We start from the raw sequence: 17,447 nt of genomic DNA, 5'->3' as shown, positions 1-17,447 counted from the left end.
ATGTAAAACATTTTTGAGTAACACGTGATAGTGTTTACCTGCATAGTTCTTTGTAAGCTTTTATGTTATATTCGAATACGATAGTATTCAAACGAAGCCGGTGAACTGTCTATGGACCCTTAACAGGACTTTGTATCTATTAGACAGCAACCCAACAACTTTTTTTTAGTCTAAATCTAGGGTAGGGTTCGGCCTATGCTTTCGCTCTAGGACTTCTAAAATAATTATAGTTATGCCTGTCTTTAAAATGTTTTAAAGTTGTATTAGGTATATCATTTACCGGATTATGCCACCAGTTTATGTAATATTCCAATAAAATAGTATTGCAATGAAGCCAGGGTACTGTCTATGGACCCTTAACAGGACTTTGTATCTATAAGACAACCCAACAACTTTTCTTTTAGTCTAAATCTAGGGTAGGGTTCGGCCTATGCTTTCGCTCTAGTACTTCTACTATAGTTATGCCTGTCTTAAGAATATTTTAAAGTTTTATTAGGTATATTATTTACCGGTTTATGCCACCAGTTTATAAATGGTCTAAACCTGTGTATTCAAGAACTATATATCTGATGGTAATAATACCCAGATATCCAGTCATAAATATCTTCTAGACTCTTTCTCGAACTGATGACCCATATATCTGATGGTTATAATACCCAGATATCCAGTCATAAATATCTTATAGCCTCTTTCTCGAACCGATGACCCATATATCTGATAGTAATAATACCAGACATCAAGTAAGAAATAGCTTCTAGCCTCTCTCTCGAACTGATGACCCATATATCTGATGTTAATAATACCCAGACATCCAGTCATAAATAGCTTATAGACTCTTCCTCGAAGTGATGACCGAGAGTGACTAGTCTGATCTTACGACTAACCAGATGCTAATTTTTTACCTTGACCGCAGTCAGACTGTCCTAGTATCGGACTATCTATATCAACAGGTGAAACAATCTGGTTCGTCACAAGACAGAATATTCAACAAGAGGATATTCAATGAATTTATAGAACTCACAAACTCAAATGTTCTCGTAGAAGTTCAGTATATTAGTTGTCTCATCGGTTTCATACCACAACCATCAAGCTGCATCTCGAATGGAATATCTCTCGGTATATCTAATTCTAATATGAAGAACAATCCCAATCTATCTTCAAAGTAAGTCTCAGAATAAAGTTACTACATGTAAATAAGTAAGGGATTAAATTATGAATCAAGATGGAACAGACCGACGGACAAAATATACTAGCCCGACATGATGATAGTTGTCGTTTCAAGCACGGGACAACAAACGTAAAGTCAGACCTTTTGGAAAACTAGTTCTCAATTTCAAGGCCAGTAATTTAACAAGTATACCAAATATTCAAATTATTAGAACCAGCGTGTAAATCACTGAAGGAAAGTTGAAGCAAAATAAGACTCGTTCTGTCCTGAAAATGCTTTCAAACAAACGGTCTGTAGTCAGGAAATACTGAAACACATGCTCAAGGGGAATGACTGATGTCTAGGTTATTTCCTGTACAAAGAGGGGTAACACGAATAAATATTAATCACAAAACTTAACCTAACCAAGAGACAAGGCGTTTATCTGTAATAAAATAATTCAGTAAAGCACAATGTTTATTAAACAACACACAATTGTTATAAGACAATCTTATTCAGCTGCGTCTCAAAGTAAATTTACGATTTTGTAATCCCAATAGTCCCTTAGTCAGCAGTCTCTATATTTCTTAGAACACAGGTAAATGTTTTTAAAACTGTAATTTTCTCTAAAGACTCACTCTGCCGTTCTAGCCAGGATTTGCATTTAAAACTCGCTTGTTAACGTTTTAATAATTTAAATTTCTGTCTTTAAGTTCAAGTCTTAGATTTGAGACACGTACGAAAATGTCAACAAATAATGACCCCGAACTTTAATCTTTTTTTCCAGCTATCTACATGTATAAATAACTTTAACCTAAACAAATGACAAGCTGTTAATCAAATCTCTATATTCGCAAACTGACAACGTTTATTCAGTTCAAAGAACTATTCAAAAACTCAGCTCATAATTTAACTTATTTAACCCGCGAACTGCTTTCTAAAAAAATTACGTTTCAATACGTAATTATTCAAAGTGTCCGCTTAAATATTCAATGCAAACCACCTTGACCCCAAAACTAGCCAGTTTTAACAAATGGTAGGGGGGACTTCTTACCAAGAAAACGCCAAAATACACAATTTATATAATACACTAAATATAGCACAAAAATAGTAAGAGATTCCTCACCGAGACCACTTAAAAAAAATCGCGCACATGGTGGAAATTTCCCTTTTTACCTATAAGTCTACACACCCGAGAATCTGAGCTAGGAATGATTTCCAGAAGACAATCGCTGCACGAGCTAAATTTCCATAATAACTTAATCGAGTTCTCTGATTGATCGAGAAGGGAAAACTATTTTGAATGCTAATGCGAGGTTTGTTACGTCACTAAAGTTTAATGAATGAATCAATCGGAAAGTGATAAAATAATAATAATCAATCTTTTTGAGAAAACAATAAACAATCACTAATAATAAAATAGATAAATGAACCAAATAAAGTGACCGACAAACGTTACAGTACCATCATCATTTCTTCAATAATTCTAAAACTTTCTCCAAATCGAAATCTTTCTGTTCTGTATCGAACATAATTTCCCGTCTGTTCATTTTGACTTTCAATAAATGTATCGACAGCTTTTGTATGTTTACCTTTATATACCACGCATATTCAGTATATCCCAAGCTATTTTTAGCCTTTGGAAAAACGTACCGATTGAGCTTTATCAATTAAGAAATATGTGTTTAAGTACATCCGTTCTAACGGATATAGACGTTGTGATATAACTGCATGTTTAAGGGTCTGGATGTGGTTTGTTTTTACAGAATAGAGAATAATTGGTAAAATGGCCACAGATTAAGAACAAAAAAGATAAAAAATAAAAAAAAATCAGGCAAAAAAATAAAATAATGGAGACTATCTGTTGTCTAAAAGAAATGCACTTCGAAGTAACTGTGTTATCGGGCCAAGACTAAAAGATGCCTTAAACACTACCGAACAAGCAAACCTTTATATTTAAACCTTTAAATTCGCTAAAGATTATGTTTTTCTTCAGACTCGACAAACAAAAAAATGCTGATACAATATCGCAAATTCTACATGCATTGAATTGAAAGAATAGTTTTACTTCAATTGAGAAACAGAAGTTTTGTTCTGATAACAAATATTTTGTTATTTTTTTGTTGTTGAAATTTTGCGATAATTACTAAAATTTTGCCAAAAATCTATAAAAAGGCAATTTTGGGCCATCTTTTGTCATTTTAAAAACCTCGAGGTTCACACATGGCGGTTGCTAGTAAACTGTAAATTTAGCTTTTCAATGATTATGAACGTGCGAGAAATCCCTACCTTTTTTCACATGTCTCGACTAAGAGCTGATCATATTGTATTGACGTTTGTCTATCTTGACCTCGAAAAGTTTTCTACGTCAAATTTATGCACTACCCTAGATCCCTAGCGATTAAGACGTTGACATATTAAATGGACGTATGCAAATAATTGAAAACTGAATGTTGACTTTTACATGGCATAGGTTCTTAAATGTCGCAGGGAAAATGGCTGACGTGTACTCATTTATTGGTATGCGTGTACTAGTTTCAGAAACAAAATGTTGATTGATAGATTATTTGAATAGTGTTTGCTTAACGGAAACAAATACAAATATATGGTAGGGATAGCATTACACGAAAGTCTGGATTGATAGAAAGACTCATCAGTACAAAAAGAGGCATATCTACCGTAAGAGATTAGTAGCCTTTTGATGGGAATTCTGTTTGCGCGGTTCAACATTTAATGTGCTTAAATTAAGATAGAAATGCAACTATTTGTTGGGGTTTTATTTTGGTGTTAGCAGATATTTACTAACGGTTGGTCCTTTTTTGGAAAAAAACTGTTTTATAGTCAGTGTTGGATCAACTGAAATAAATAACATAGTATAGAAAATAATGCGTACTTTGTTTAGTATATTTACCTACTTTTAATGATAGGCACATGTGTGCTCTACAACAGATACAATATGATATATAATCATAGTTATTGATGTCCATATTGTGTACAAGGTCACGACCGGAAGATAATTGAAATAAATTGAAATAAACAAGATTAATCGAGGGAGACGTGTATAGTCTTCAACAATGGACAGGTGTCCTAAAAATACGTCATACGTCACACAAATGCTATCATATTATTTTTTTTTCAGCCATATGTGCACATGGATAATTAAGTGCTGCATTCATAAAAGGAGATGTGAGATATACGTCAGTCAGACAGAAACCCAACTACAAAAAAAACCGACAGACATCTAGATTTCAATGTTTAGTAAATAGGTAACAATTTTTTGACAAAAAAACATAAAATATGAATAAAAGAAAAGGCAAGGTTTACATCAATAAAATAGCAACCCGACAACACACAACTAAACGGCATTAGCTGGTTTTTGCCTAACTAGATTATCAGTTCAAATATTCACCACTTTTTACGTTCAACATGTTCAAGGGTTGGAGTTTTAATCAGGACTTTTTAAGTTGAGGGGGTACCCAACACTATACACCAAAAAAAACCTGTCGTTTAATTTTTCTTGTTTTTATCCCATTGATAAACTAGGCCAAGCTAAACATCTTATAAAAATTTCAAAGGATTTGAACCATACGTTTAAAAGATTTGGCAACTCGAATATGGCATCTTTTGCATGCTAATATCAGCCAAATCTGGAAGTTTCAGCAATATGGGTATAGGGGTATATATATATCAAAAAAAATTAAAATTGATCCTAAATTGACAATAGCATAGTTAATAGTGAAAACTGAGGCGAATTTTAGTTCACCTATTCCCTTTACTTGTATTTTTGTCATTCTGGATTTAAATTTTTGTCCGAATTAAAAAAGGGGGGTCTCAGATTCGGCCCCCAAAAGTGAATATGATGGGTCAAGTATTTGAAGAAGAAATTTAAAAAAAAAAAAATGTGTCGTTTAATTTTTTTTAAAAACTAACCATTTGTAGTGCTATATCAGTTTGTTATTTTTGCAAAAATTTATAAGTTTTTATCCACCAGATTTTTTTCAATTATAGTTTTTTATAATACCACCACCCTCAATAAATAAGAGCAAGTTCCATTCTGATAATATATTTGGGGCATAGTTTTCTTGTCTTTTGACCTAGGGTTTAGATATTTTGCATGTTGGTTAATCATCATGAGGTGGAGTGTCACATATCATGATGACTTTCATGTTACCTTGAAATTTGACCTCAAGGTCAAATAAATGTATTTTTTGATAGAAAACAAGGCAATATGCTTTTTTTTTTTTTTTTTTGACCTAGGTCTTGCATCTTTTGTATGATGATGTATCATAATGAGATGGAGTGTCCTGTGTTGTGATTATCTTCATGTGACCTTAAATTTGACCTCAAGGTCAATTTTATTTTTTACTATAAACACTTTACCATGCCTTCTTGTCTTTTGATCTTGGTCTAAGATCTTTGGTATGTAGATGTATCATCATCAGGTAATGTGTCTTGCACCATGATGACCTTCATGTGATCTTGAAATTTGACCATAAGGTCAACTTACATGTAATGTAGTTTTTTGCATGAAAATGACCAGGCCATCACTTTTGACCTAGGTCTTACATCTTTGGCATATATGAATGTATTATCATGAAGTGGTGTGTTCCTTGCAAATTTGACCTTCATGAGACTTTAAATTTTGGTTCATTTTATTTTAGTAGCTTCAGATCAATGATTTTTGAAATATTTATTTCATAGGGTACAATATCCAACAACTAGTATGTTTGACTTTGGAGGTCATTTTTTTGCAGATAAAAATGACAAATTAATTATTTTTCAGTGTCAATTGATCTGGGACTATAATATTAAATTATAATGCAGGGAATCAAAATTTCATAGAACTTTGTAAAGTACACACTTATTGCATTCTTACCACCTTCCAAGTTTCATTAAATTCTGTTGTGCGGATTTTAAGGAGTTGAATTAACAAGAATAGGATAGACAAATGGACAGACTGAAACATCATATCTTTGGCAACTTCATTGTGTTGGGAGAATAATAAAACAAGTATCAGGGTAGACACAGTCAGGTTATAGGAAAACACAGACATATATTTATTTTTTGGCCATACAAAATTCATTCCTCAGTCTGAAAGTAGTCCTGAATGCATTTCACACTCTTTGGTGGTATCTTATGGTCATGTAAGACAAATTTCAGTCCATTTACATCTCGTACAGATGCCAGTTTGAGGTGTTTCAACCATATACCATCTTTTGCTAGTTGCATGCAAACTGGCCTTGAAACAATTTTATTACTTAGTATAAAATGGAAAATACATCATCAGATTTCACTAGTGAGGTAAATTTACTGTCGTATAATGTTTTTAATGAATCCACATCCTCTATTGCATTGCGGGCAGAGTAAATTTCTCCTACAAACTGTTTGACAAGAGTCTGCTGCTTAAAATTTTCTACATCATTTTTTGGAATATATTTTCTAGCCACTTTCATTGTGTCAATAAAACCTTTCACGGTTTCACAAAATGTCAAAAACAAATTATATTTTTTCAATTTGTTAACAATTACAGGAATGTCAAAGTTACAAATGTTATGACCTAGTATAATTGGCTGGTTCTGTTCCTTTAAAAAATGTATAAAATCAACTATTTCTCCTCGAACATACATTTTATTTGTTCCATGGCCGTATGTTATACCAGTGATCTTACTGGCCTCAATCTGAATGTCCAGTCTTGGGATGACATATCTGTTAAAACTATTTGAATTTGACTTAGCTGCTATCTGAATGATGTCGTTATTCCTACCCAAGCCTGTTGTTTCTAAATCAAAAAACACTTTGCATTCAGTGCCATCTAGATTAAAAGGAAGTGGAATTTCTCTGGTTTGCTCATGGTCCTGTTGAAGATCAAATTCCATTTGAGATCCATAGGTTTTTCCTTCTCTTACCAGATGTTTACGCTTATTCTTATTGCGGTTTCTTTTCTTTTGTATACGGCCAACTTTATATTCCTTTGAATTCTTCTTATCTTTTCTTTTTTCCAGTTTTTTATCTCTTACAGAGGAAATTGCCATTGTAAATTCTCCTGGAGAGAGGTTTGCTGCTTCATTGATCTAAAAAAATGCAACATAATTAAAATGTAATACATATATGCATTAAAATATTAAAAATCAAGAAAAAACAGTAATCTCCATCTTGAACACATATTTTGACCTATAATGGTAACTCTTTATATATCGTGACTTAGATGGATAGTTGTTGCATTAGCACACATACCACATCTGATAATAATTTGAGAAGAAAGAAGATAATTGAGTTACATACTAGATAAACATGATTTGTGACTGTAAATTGTACAATGTATATCTGCAGGGCTAAAAAAGCAATACAGTAATCTCCTTGTATATAAACATTGGATGCAACATGTAACATGGTTTCAAAAAGATAAAAAAATTATTAAAGGAGAATGTGTAAGATGTCATGAATGCCTCCGCTGTAGCTTTGCAATTTTCCAAGTTAAAAAGGGACAGAACTATAGGTTGACAAATGAGTCACAACACAAATTTGAACTCTGTCTGAGTGTTGTGATTCTTATATGTATCAGTTTTATAAAAGTTGTATCAGACAAACTTATGTTAGAGTAAGGAAACAAAACAATTTGCAATTTTCCAAGTTATAAAGGGGCATGACTCTAGAACAATAAGTGACTCACTTTCCGTGATGAGGCAAACTTCAGTTAGAGTGAGGAAAGGAAAGAGGATGAGAGTAAGGTCAGACGGACAAAAAGACATGGAGTGGACATAAAGATAGTACTAGAAATTTAATTTTAATGAACTTTAGGTCAAGGTCTTAGTTACCAATCCTGGAACTTGACACAAGCGATATACCGACATACTAAAAATTCATTATATGCTATATCAAAAGATTAATAAAGTTATGGTCTGAACAGTCTTTCTGAGAAGATGAAGAAGAAAGAAATAGAAGAGGAAAGAAAAAGAAGAAATCATATTCAAACACTATGTCACCCTTCGTTCAAAAAGAAGATGTAAAAATTTTCATAGTTACCTTGGATAAGTAGCCATATCCTTCATTTTTCTGAAGCACAGCTACAGATAGCCTATTCTGAAGTGAGCATGATCTACCATAATGTCTAAAAAAGAGTATGAAGAACTTTTTAAATACATTAAAATATATTCCCCTCTTCCCTTATTTGAACTTGATGTCAAAGGTGCAGGTAACAGTTACATACCAACTCACCAAATATGAAGACCCTTTGCAAAAGATTAATATTTGTATATAAAGTTTCACTATGATAGTATTGACTCCCTTCATTGAAAACTAATAAACTTCAACCTGCCTGTTAACTTGAGTTGGACAGATGGATGTACATCACTTTTAGAAGTCAGGGTATGAAAGATTTAAAGCCCTGAAAAAGATAATTAAGTCTTAGATGCATGGATTTTTTTGTTATTGGCTTTGAACTAGCTGTCAGTAATTGCAATGTTACATATTTGTTTTTCATTTATTTATTTTTTACATTAATTTGGCCGTTAGTTTTCTTGTTTGAATTGTGTTGAATGTTGTACTTTGACATATGTATAATTGGTTTCTTTTTACAAATTGTGACTTGGATGGAAGAGGTGTCTCATTGGCACTCATTCCACATCTTTTTATATCTATACATAAATTTGTGAATTGGGGCCGTTTATAGCTTACTATGTCATATTAGAATTGCTCATTGTTAAAGGCCTTTCTGTGACCCATAGCTGTTAATTTCTGTGTCATTTGGTCTCTTGTGTAGAGTTGTCTTATTGGTAATCATACAACATATTTTTTATACTTATATTCATTGTTGCTTAAGAATGTGAATTGACATGCAAATACCATATACAAATTACCTTGATTTAGGTGCCTTTACAGATACAAGCTGGTTAAAGCTTTCATTTGACTGTGTAGATCCAAGATCATTCAAAGAATTACTCCTACCAATCATTTTTTGCACTAAATTATTCAATTCAACCTTTAATCCTTCAGACTTGAGCGGTTTCCCATTTGGTAAACTTTTATACCTAAAATGGAGTTGAATAAAATGAAAATAAAATTTACATTTCAAATTTTTATTTGCACAAAATACTTAGCCTGAAACTTTAGTGTTATGTTAAGTGTAGTATATGTTCAATATTTCTGTACATGGGCGGATCAAGAAATTTTAAAATAGGGGCAGGAGTTGTTAAGAAAAAAGGGGAGTTCTTAGAACAAAAAGAGGGTGTAGCTTGATACTACCGCAGAGGTCGAACCCTGAACAGTTGGGGCAAGTATGGACACAACATTCAAGCTTGCTACAGCTCTGAATTTGGATTGTGATTAATATTTGACACAGCATAGGTTTCTGACACAAAATGAATGTAGTCTAAGAACTTAAAATTTTTATTTTTAAATTGGACATTTACCTATTAAGGTCAAATATCCAAAATCTAAATACATGGTTATATTTAGCATATCAAAGAACCCTAATATTTCAATTTTTGATGAAATCAAACAAAGTTTAATTTGGACCCTTTGGACCTCAATGTGGGCCAATTTAAATGGGGTTCAAAATCCAAAAACTTAATACATGGTTAGATTCAGCATATCAAAGAACCCCATATATTCAATTTTTGTTGAAATCAAACAAAGTTTAATTTTGGACCCCAATTTGGACCAACTTGAAAACTGGGCCCATAATCAAAAATCTAAATATATGTTTAGATTCAGCATATCAAAGAACCCCATGAATTCAATTTTTGTTAAAAACAAACAAAGTTTAATTTTGGACCCTTTGGACCTTAATGTACATAATGAAGATCAATTTGAAAACGGGACCAAAAATTAAGAACCTATATACACAGTTGGATTCGTCATATCAAAGAACCCTATAATTCAATTTTTGATGAAATCAAACAAAGTTTATTTTTTGACCCTTTGGACTTCAATGTGGACCAATTTGAAAACCGGGCTAAAATCCAAAAACTTAATACACGGTTAGATTCAGCATATTAAGGAATCAATTTTTAGGATTGACATATGTATAATTAGTTTCTTTTTACAAATTGTGACTTGGATGGAAGAGGTGTCTCATTTGAACTCATACCACATCTTCTTATATTAATTCTTTGAGAAATAAGGCAATACAGAAAATAATATGTTTTCAATACCAGTATAGAAGATCTTACGTAAAATTTTCTGGATCGTGATGATAGCTATACCAGTCAGCATCATTACAATTTTCATGTGATCCAAAAATATGTGGTACAATTCTTTGCAGCCAAATCTTAATGTCATCTTCATTGTCACCTCCCTTAATGGAATACATAAAGCACCTCAAAATATATTGTTTTGTTTCATCCTTTTGCAATTCTTTGTAACTACAAAATAAAAAAGAAACAAATAATTAATGTAAAAAAAAAATTTAAAAAGTCTTCTTTTTTTATTGCTTATCTGTCTATACTATTGAGGGAGCAAGCACCCTTCAGACTTTTATGGGGCATGGATGAAATCTTCAATCATGGATTCATGCATCTGCCTTTTAATTTTCAGAAAAAAGAGTCCTAGTTTCTATTTTTCTTAGTCCGGCCTTTCTATTCTAAACTTCATAAAGCCTCACTAAAAACTATTTGGTCGTTCCATAAGCCATGAAGATTACTCATATATATACTAATAGTTCTTTCAATTTTCAATGTAATGTTTGTGAATTCAGATAACACAAAGATCTTTATATGTCTTTGAACAACACAAAATTGAAATTTCATTGTAATGTTTTTTTTTAGAGTTTGTAGTCTTGACAGTTAAATCTAATAAGATCTATAAGTATGATTTGATTTGGTAAAGGATGGGTTTAAGCCTTTTCATAGACATACTCGTAACACTAAAATTAATTTGTAAAAATACCTCTTTGAAATATCATATAAGCTTGTTGATATCCCCTTCTTTACATGGTTCTGGTCATCTTTTTTCTTTATATTTTCAAACTCAACTTCAAGTCTGGCTGATGTTGCTGCATCATTATCAGCATGTATGACTGAAATGAAGATTGAAGAATTATAAACCTACAAAAAGGCAACACAACAGCAGTCAAGATATACAACTGCAAGCATATTTTTTTATTTGGAAAATAGTGATAGCTGTTATATTCTGCCTTATTTAATTACATGTAGCTAATGTAAATAAAGCAACTAAAATAAATATAAACTGGATTTTTACATGACAATGGTCATGTTATATCATTAACAACAAAATTAATTGATTCTTTGTCATAAAAGTGTAAGAACAAAATACAAGTTTCCTGTGAAAATCACAAAATATTCACCTTTCAAATTTGAAAGTATTGTTGAAATAAGACTTATTTCCCTTTATATGATATTTTCAATGCATTTTGGGGAACTCATTACATGAAATTGTATTTCAAAATTCTTTATTTTGAATATGAAACATACCATTAATTTCACATTCATCATCTTTTAATCTGTGGGCCATAGACACCGCCATATCTGCCTCCATGGATTTACTAGAGCCATGCCAATTCAACTGACACTCATGCTCCGGAACAGTCTCTTTTCTATTTAGATGGAATTCACAAGTCTTACAAGTCTTACTTCTTCAATCAAAGGACAACACCTTTCCTGTCTCCTTTCCAAAAAAAGTTGCATGTCCTGCAAGAAATAAAGTAGAAGGTATTACATACATGATGCAATGATAAACAGTTTAGAAAATATTTTTTTGAAGTTTGGTTTCAATTTGTTTAGGGGTGTAGGATAATGGATATTTTAATGAAAGGTTAACAGATGTAATGTTACAGAATAATATGACGGACAGATATTGATAATAAAGAGCCTGTAGTTCAGTGGTTGTTGTTAGTTTATATCTGTCATATTTTCTTCATAAATTGTTTTGTAATTAATTAACCCCAAGGGTGACTGGGGAATAGAAGTATGGTCACCATTGGTCTTCCTCCGACCGGCGGTAAAACCCTCGTGAAAGTGGGGCGTCCGTTTGGCTGTGCGGGATGTACAAATTTGCGGCCACGTCCGGTCAGAATGGGGACGTTAAATCCGATGCCTCGTGTAAAGAGAGTGCCACGCTCTTTGCACGTTAAGAACCCTTGCAACAACTCTTTGAGGGGTCCGTAGGTGACCTGTTGCAAGGCTAAATTTCTGTCCCTATCCAATATACCTTCATTTCCCGTGGCAGTCTAAATTTCTCCGACCTCAACCCCAGACGCCTCTATTACAGAACCTACCTATTGTATTTATTGTTAATTTGTTCTCTTCCTGAATATGCATGAAATATTTGCCACTGGACGTTAAGCAACCAACAATCAATCAATGTAATTAATTACGCCGTTAGTTTTTTCATTTGAATTGTTTGGTATTTTTCATGTTGGATATAAGTTTTTCTCATTGTTGAAGGTTTTATAGTTGTCTAGCTATAATTGCCTACTTCCAATTCATTTGAGCTCTGGTGGACAGTTGAGTCACTGGCAATCATGTAACACATCTTACTTCTATAATGTATGCAAAATGATGGCAAAAGCTCACCTATTTGCTATAATTGAACCAGGTAAGTTAAAAAGATCTAGCCTAGGGATTGAATAAAAATAAGTATGGGAAGATATTTCTTTAACTACAGCTTCTTACATGTTTTATATCAAACTAAATAGTGAAATTAAATCTTTGTCCAATTCAGTTATTTATATTAATAATTGATTCAGCAAAATTTAACAAAATACAGAAATTAAATAGTGAATGTCAGACATTAAATTATATAATATGAATGCTGTGTATTTACCTGTATTACTATTATAATTCCAACCGGAGCCTCTCTTTTGCCAGCCACCGTCAAAACTTGCTTCAATCTAGAAAAAGATTGCATTTCTAATAAAAAAAAAGTCCCAGCAAGTTTTTTATAGATTGACCTTAAACATTTACCTTCATCTTTAGGATACCTAGTTTTGTAGTAAGCTACAAATACATTATTAAGAACACAAACAAATCTTTGCAGTGACTGCACACCAAATACACAATTAGAAATTAATGTTTTTGTGGTCCTTAAAGAAATTCTGCTGGTCCTCACTGTTAAATCTAATGAAAAATTTCAAAAATTGTGCTGTCCTGTGCAATTTTAGGTGGTGAAAAGTCTTGATCTGTACATGCATGTACATGTATTGTTGTTTATTCTGTCTGTCTCACACTTATACCTAAATGATCATTGTATTTTTTGTAATTAGGACAATATTTACTAAGGGGACACATTTTATTATTACAAATTTACTCTTCTGTGACACTGTTTTTTGTTAAATAATTCTTTGAATGATTCTTGATGCATGAAACCATGAAATAATAAACTAGAGGCTCTAAAGAGCCTGTGTCGCTCACCTTACATATTAAACAAAGGACACAGATGGATTCATGACAAAATTGTGTTTTGGTGATGGTGATGTGTTTGTAGATCTTACTTTACTGAACATTCTTGCTGTTAGTATAATGAACTTGGCCCAGTAGTTACAGTGGAAAATATTTTGTAAAAATTTACAAAAATTTACAAAGTTTATGAAAATTGTAAAAGAATGACTATTAAATGTACAACTATATGTACATCATCATATCATGTAAATATTCTTAGATGATATTTTGTAAGCCAAGCCAGAGAAATTAGCACAGGACTGTCAGCCTGTGTCCTGTTAATATATCTTCAGTCTAGGAAATTTTAAAGAATTTTACAATTTTAAGAGAAACAAGGAGTTAATTGACAATTTTGGTCATGTTGACTTATTAGTAGATCTTACTTTGCTGTACATTATTGCTGTTTACAGTTTATCTCTATCTATAATAATATTCAAGATAATAACCAAAAGCTGCAAAATTTTCTTAAAATTACCAATTCAGGGGCAGCAACCCAACAACATGTTGCCTGATTGGTCTGAAAATTTCAGAGCAGATAGAACTTGACCTAATAAACAATTTTATTCTGTCAGATTTGCTCTAAATGCTTTGGTTTTAGCGATATGAGCCAAAAACTGCATTTTACCCTATGTACTATTTTTTAGCCATGTCGGCCATCTTGGTTTGCGGGCGGGGTCATCGGACACATTTTTTAAACTAGATACCCTAATGATGATTGTGGACAAGTTTGGTTAAATTTGTTTTAGTAGTTTCAGAGGAAAAGATTTTTGTAAAAGATTACAAAAATTTAATAAAAATGGTTAAAAATTGACTATAAAGGGCAATAACTCCTTAAGGGGTCAACTGACCATTTTGGTCATGTTGACTTATTTGTAGATCTTACTTTGCTGAACATTATTGCTGTTTGCAGTTAATCTCTATCTATAATAATATTCAAGATATACCAAAAACGGCAAAATTTCCTTAAAATTACCAATTCAGGGGCAGCAACTCAACAACGGATGTCAGATTCATCTGCAAATTTCAGGGCAGATAGATCTTGACCTGATAAACAATTTTACCCCATGTCAGATTTGCTCTGAATGCTTTGGTTTCAGAGATATAAGCCAAAATCTACATATTTCCCCTATGTTCTATTTTTAGCCATGGCGGCCATCTTGGTTGGTTGGCCGGGTCATCGGACACATTTTTAAAACTAGATACCCCAATGATGATTGTGGCCATGTTTGGTCAAATTTGGCCCAGTAGTTTCAGAGGGGAAGAGTTTTGTAACAGTTTACGAACGACGGACACAGGACGACGGACGCCAAGTGATTAGAAAAGCTCACTTGGCCCTTTGGGCCAGGTGAGCTAAAAATCAGCTTAACTTCAAAAACATGTTTGCAGTTACTTTCATATGATATACCTGTACATATATACAATGTAGCATTACATGATCAAATTGTATTATAATTCTCATATATATTACCTAAGTCCCTTGAATTAGATCTAGGATCTAGGACTTTTTCAGATGTACTCCATGAAAAGTTATATAATATAAGGATTTTTTTTTTTTTGGGGGGGGGGGGGGGGTAAAAAAGACTTAGTTTTCTAGAAAGGGCCATCCAGTCTGGATATTCCACTTTGTGTGCATACATTTAATACTAACATTGCCATTTGTGCTGAGTGACTTTTCCTCTCTTAATGCCATATTGCACGACTGGATTGTTACATTTTTAATCTGTCCACTTAATTCTTTCTCTTTTTTCCTTAATGTGCTCTCTGTAATGGATGGCAGGTTACATTCTGCTAGAAAGTTCTGCAGATGAGTTCGGCCCATCCCTGCATGTATCATTCCTTTAATAGAATATGAGTTATTATTAAAATTGAGAAAGAAAATTGATGTCTTAATAATGGAAAATGTACACACCTGCATTTCTAAGACTAAGAAACAGTTGTGTTATAAACAAAGAAAAGATGGTAATTTGTTTCTCTTAAAATTGTAAAATTCTTTAAAATTTCCTAGACTGAAGATATATTAACAGGACACAGGCTGACAGTCCTGTGCTAATTTCTCTGGCTTGGCTTACAAAATATCATCTAAGAATATTTACACGATATGATGATGTACATATAGTTGTACATTTAATGGCCAAGCCCTAAAAAAAAATATTTCACAGTTTATAATTAGTTATTATAACTCTTTTCAAAGCCTACTTTGACTATGAAAAAGATAAGAAGAGAGGGGTTGAAAGTTGGTGATGTTCATTGAACAATGACAATGTTTTCAACAATTAATTTGCTATAAGGCACAGGCACTTGTCTCAGAAAAAATCCTATATACCTTAATCTAAAAAGTTTTCCCAACACCCCAATTTGCCCAAGTATGCAAGCAGTATGCACTGTTTGAGTGAGCTGTATATATAGACACATTAGTTGTAATTGCCCCCAAGGACTCAATACTAATCTATTTATTAAACAAGAAATCATGAATGCATTTAAATATAATTATGAAAAATAAACAATGCAACATGTTAAATGTAAACAGTAAAACTGTAAATATTAGCATCATACAGACTATTATAATTTACAATCATGTGATATAATCATATAGTTTCTATACCTACCTATGGAAGCTTTTGTGTTGATGTCATAACTTCCAGATGGCCCCCTCTTCCCAAACTGGACATCAGTTACAGTATGACACAGTTCACAATCCACCATCAGTAGACCACCTAGCCCAAACAATCGTTCTCCTACAATATTTGACAGGTGAAACGGACACTTGCAAGTGCAGCAATACATTCCTTTTGCTAGGACATTCAACTCAACAATTCTTCTCCCCATTGTCCAAGATTTTGACACATCAGACTTGTTATCATCTTCCAATTCAGCCTCGGCCCCAACATCAAGAAACTCGTATACGTAATTGCCATGATCATTACGCAAGCCGACTTGCGGAGAATCTTCCAATTTCCTGCCATCGTTTAACCATTTGAAGTAATCTGAACGATTTGATTTCTTATCGGCAGATTAAGACCTCGAAAATTTACCAAATGGATCACGTTTACGCTGTTCCATTATAACATTGATGTACCGTCTGTTTCATATCAACAGGTAAACAACTATTCAAGGTCAATAAAACTTGTAATATGAGGCGTATTTTAAAAAGCTATATTGACGTAAGTTAATTCAGAATTTCAGTAAGAGTTATCTTTTCTTAGGTGTATGGTACCCCCTTAAGTATATTAGCAAAAAAAAAATAGACTTCCTTCAGCGCAGGTCCACGTAAAATAGGCGAGTTACAGCGTTGTGCGTTGTGCAATTCCGTCAATCTGAGTAGACGTATATTTTATATCACAGTGTGGTATGAGGGTCTAGATGGGGGATCCTTCATTTCTGTATTCTTTATTTTTTAGGTCAGAAAAAGATTATCTTTTGTATGTAACAATTGTAAAAATGTTAATGTTTTGTCTTGACGATTTTTTAATTCACTTAATGATTTTAAAATCAATCCTATTTTATTTATGGAGAAAACAAAGATAGGTGTCTCTGTTTAGTATTCTTTTAAAATCTGTCTTTTTGACAAGGTATGTCTTTCTCGTTTGATTTCATTATTTAAATTCAATTTCCCTTCATTAATTTCCTTTTGTTTTTTATGATATACGGTGTTGGTTTTGTTAAATTGCAATACATATTGGCTTCTTATCTTTTCTTTTTAAAATAAAAAAAAATACATTGCATTAAAACAACAATAAGTTATAGTCAAACTGAATCATATCATATTACATACTTCGGTGTACTAGATCAGCCTTATACTTCTCACCGGACATTTAACTTTTGTGATACACTGTTTTACAAGTAATTGTTAATTTTCACATTGTTTTACAAGTAAAAGTTAAAAAAAAAAGGGTTAACAAAATATT

At 32.5% G+C, this 17,447-nt stretch overlaps 2 protein-coding genes and 1 long non-coding RNA gene across 3 annotated transcripts; all 3 read right to left on the bottom strand.

Moving 5' to 3' along the window:
- Positions 1-7,171: 7,171 nt before the first annotated feature.
- LOC127707300 (uncharacterized) lies at positions 7,172-8,224 on the bottom strand. The gene is made up of 2 exons (XR_007984754.1): positions 8,171-8,224; positions 7,172-7,218 (listed from the first exon to the last, which is right to left on the bottom strand). It is a non-coding gene; the product is annotated as an uncharacterized LOC127707300 (long non-coding RNA).
- A 276-nt stretch (positions 8,225-8,500) lies between these two features.
- LOC127707306 (uncharacterized) lies at positions 8,501-11,751 on the bottom strand. The gene is made up of 5 exons (XM_052211833.1): positions 11,578-11,751; positions 11,033-11,162; positions 10,351-10,509; positions 9,004-9,174; positions 8,501-8,531 (listed from the first exon to the last, which is right to left on the bottom strand). Exons 1-5 carry the CDS (start codon positions 11,639-11,641, stop codon positions 8,501-8,503), a joined length of 555 nt encoding a protein of 184 aa, XP_052067793.1. The 5' UTR covers positions 11,642-11,751.
- On the bottom strand, positions 11,741-16,499 carry LOC127707305 (uncharacterized). Its single transcript, XM_052211832.1, has 4 exons — positions 16,149-16,499; positions 15,191-15,378; positions 12,929-12,995; positions 11,741-11,793 (listed from the first exon to the last, which is right to left on the bottom strand). Exons 1-4 carry the CDS (start codon positions 16,366-16,368, stop codon positions 11,741-11,743), a joined length of 528 nt encoding a protein of 175 aa, XP_052067792.1. The 5' UTR covers positions 16,369-16,499.
- Between the last annotated feature and the right edge of the window lie 948 nt (positions 16,500-17,447).

This window comes from Mytilus californianus, unplaced genomic scaffold (genome assembly GCF_021869535.1).
Source record: "Mytilus californianus isolate M0D057914Y unplaced genomic scaffold, xbMytCali1.0.p SCAF_62, whole genome shotgun sequence".
In the NCBI taxonomy this organism is placed as follows: domain Eukaryota; kingdom Metazoa; phylum Mollusca; class Bivalvia; order Mytilida; family Mytilidae; genus Mytilus; species Mytilus californianus.
This window is presented reverse-complemented; position numbering and strand designations above follow the sequence as displayed.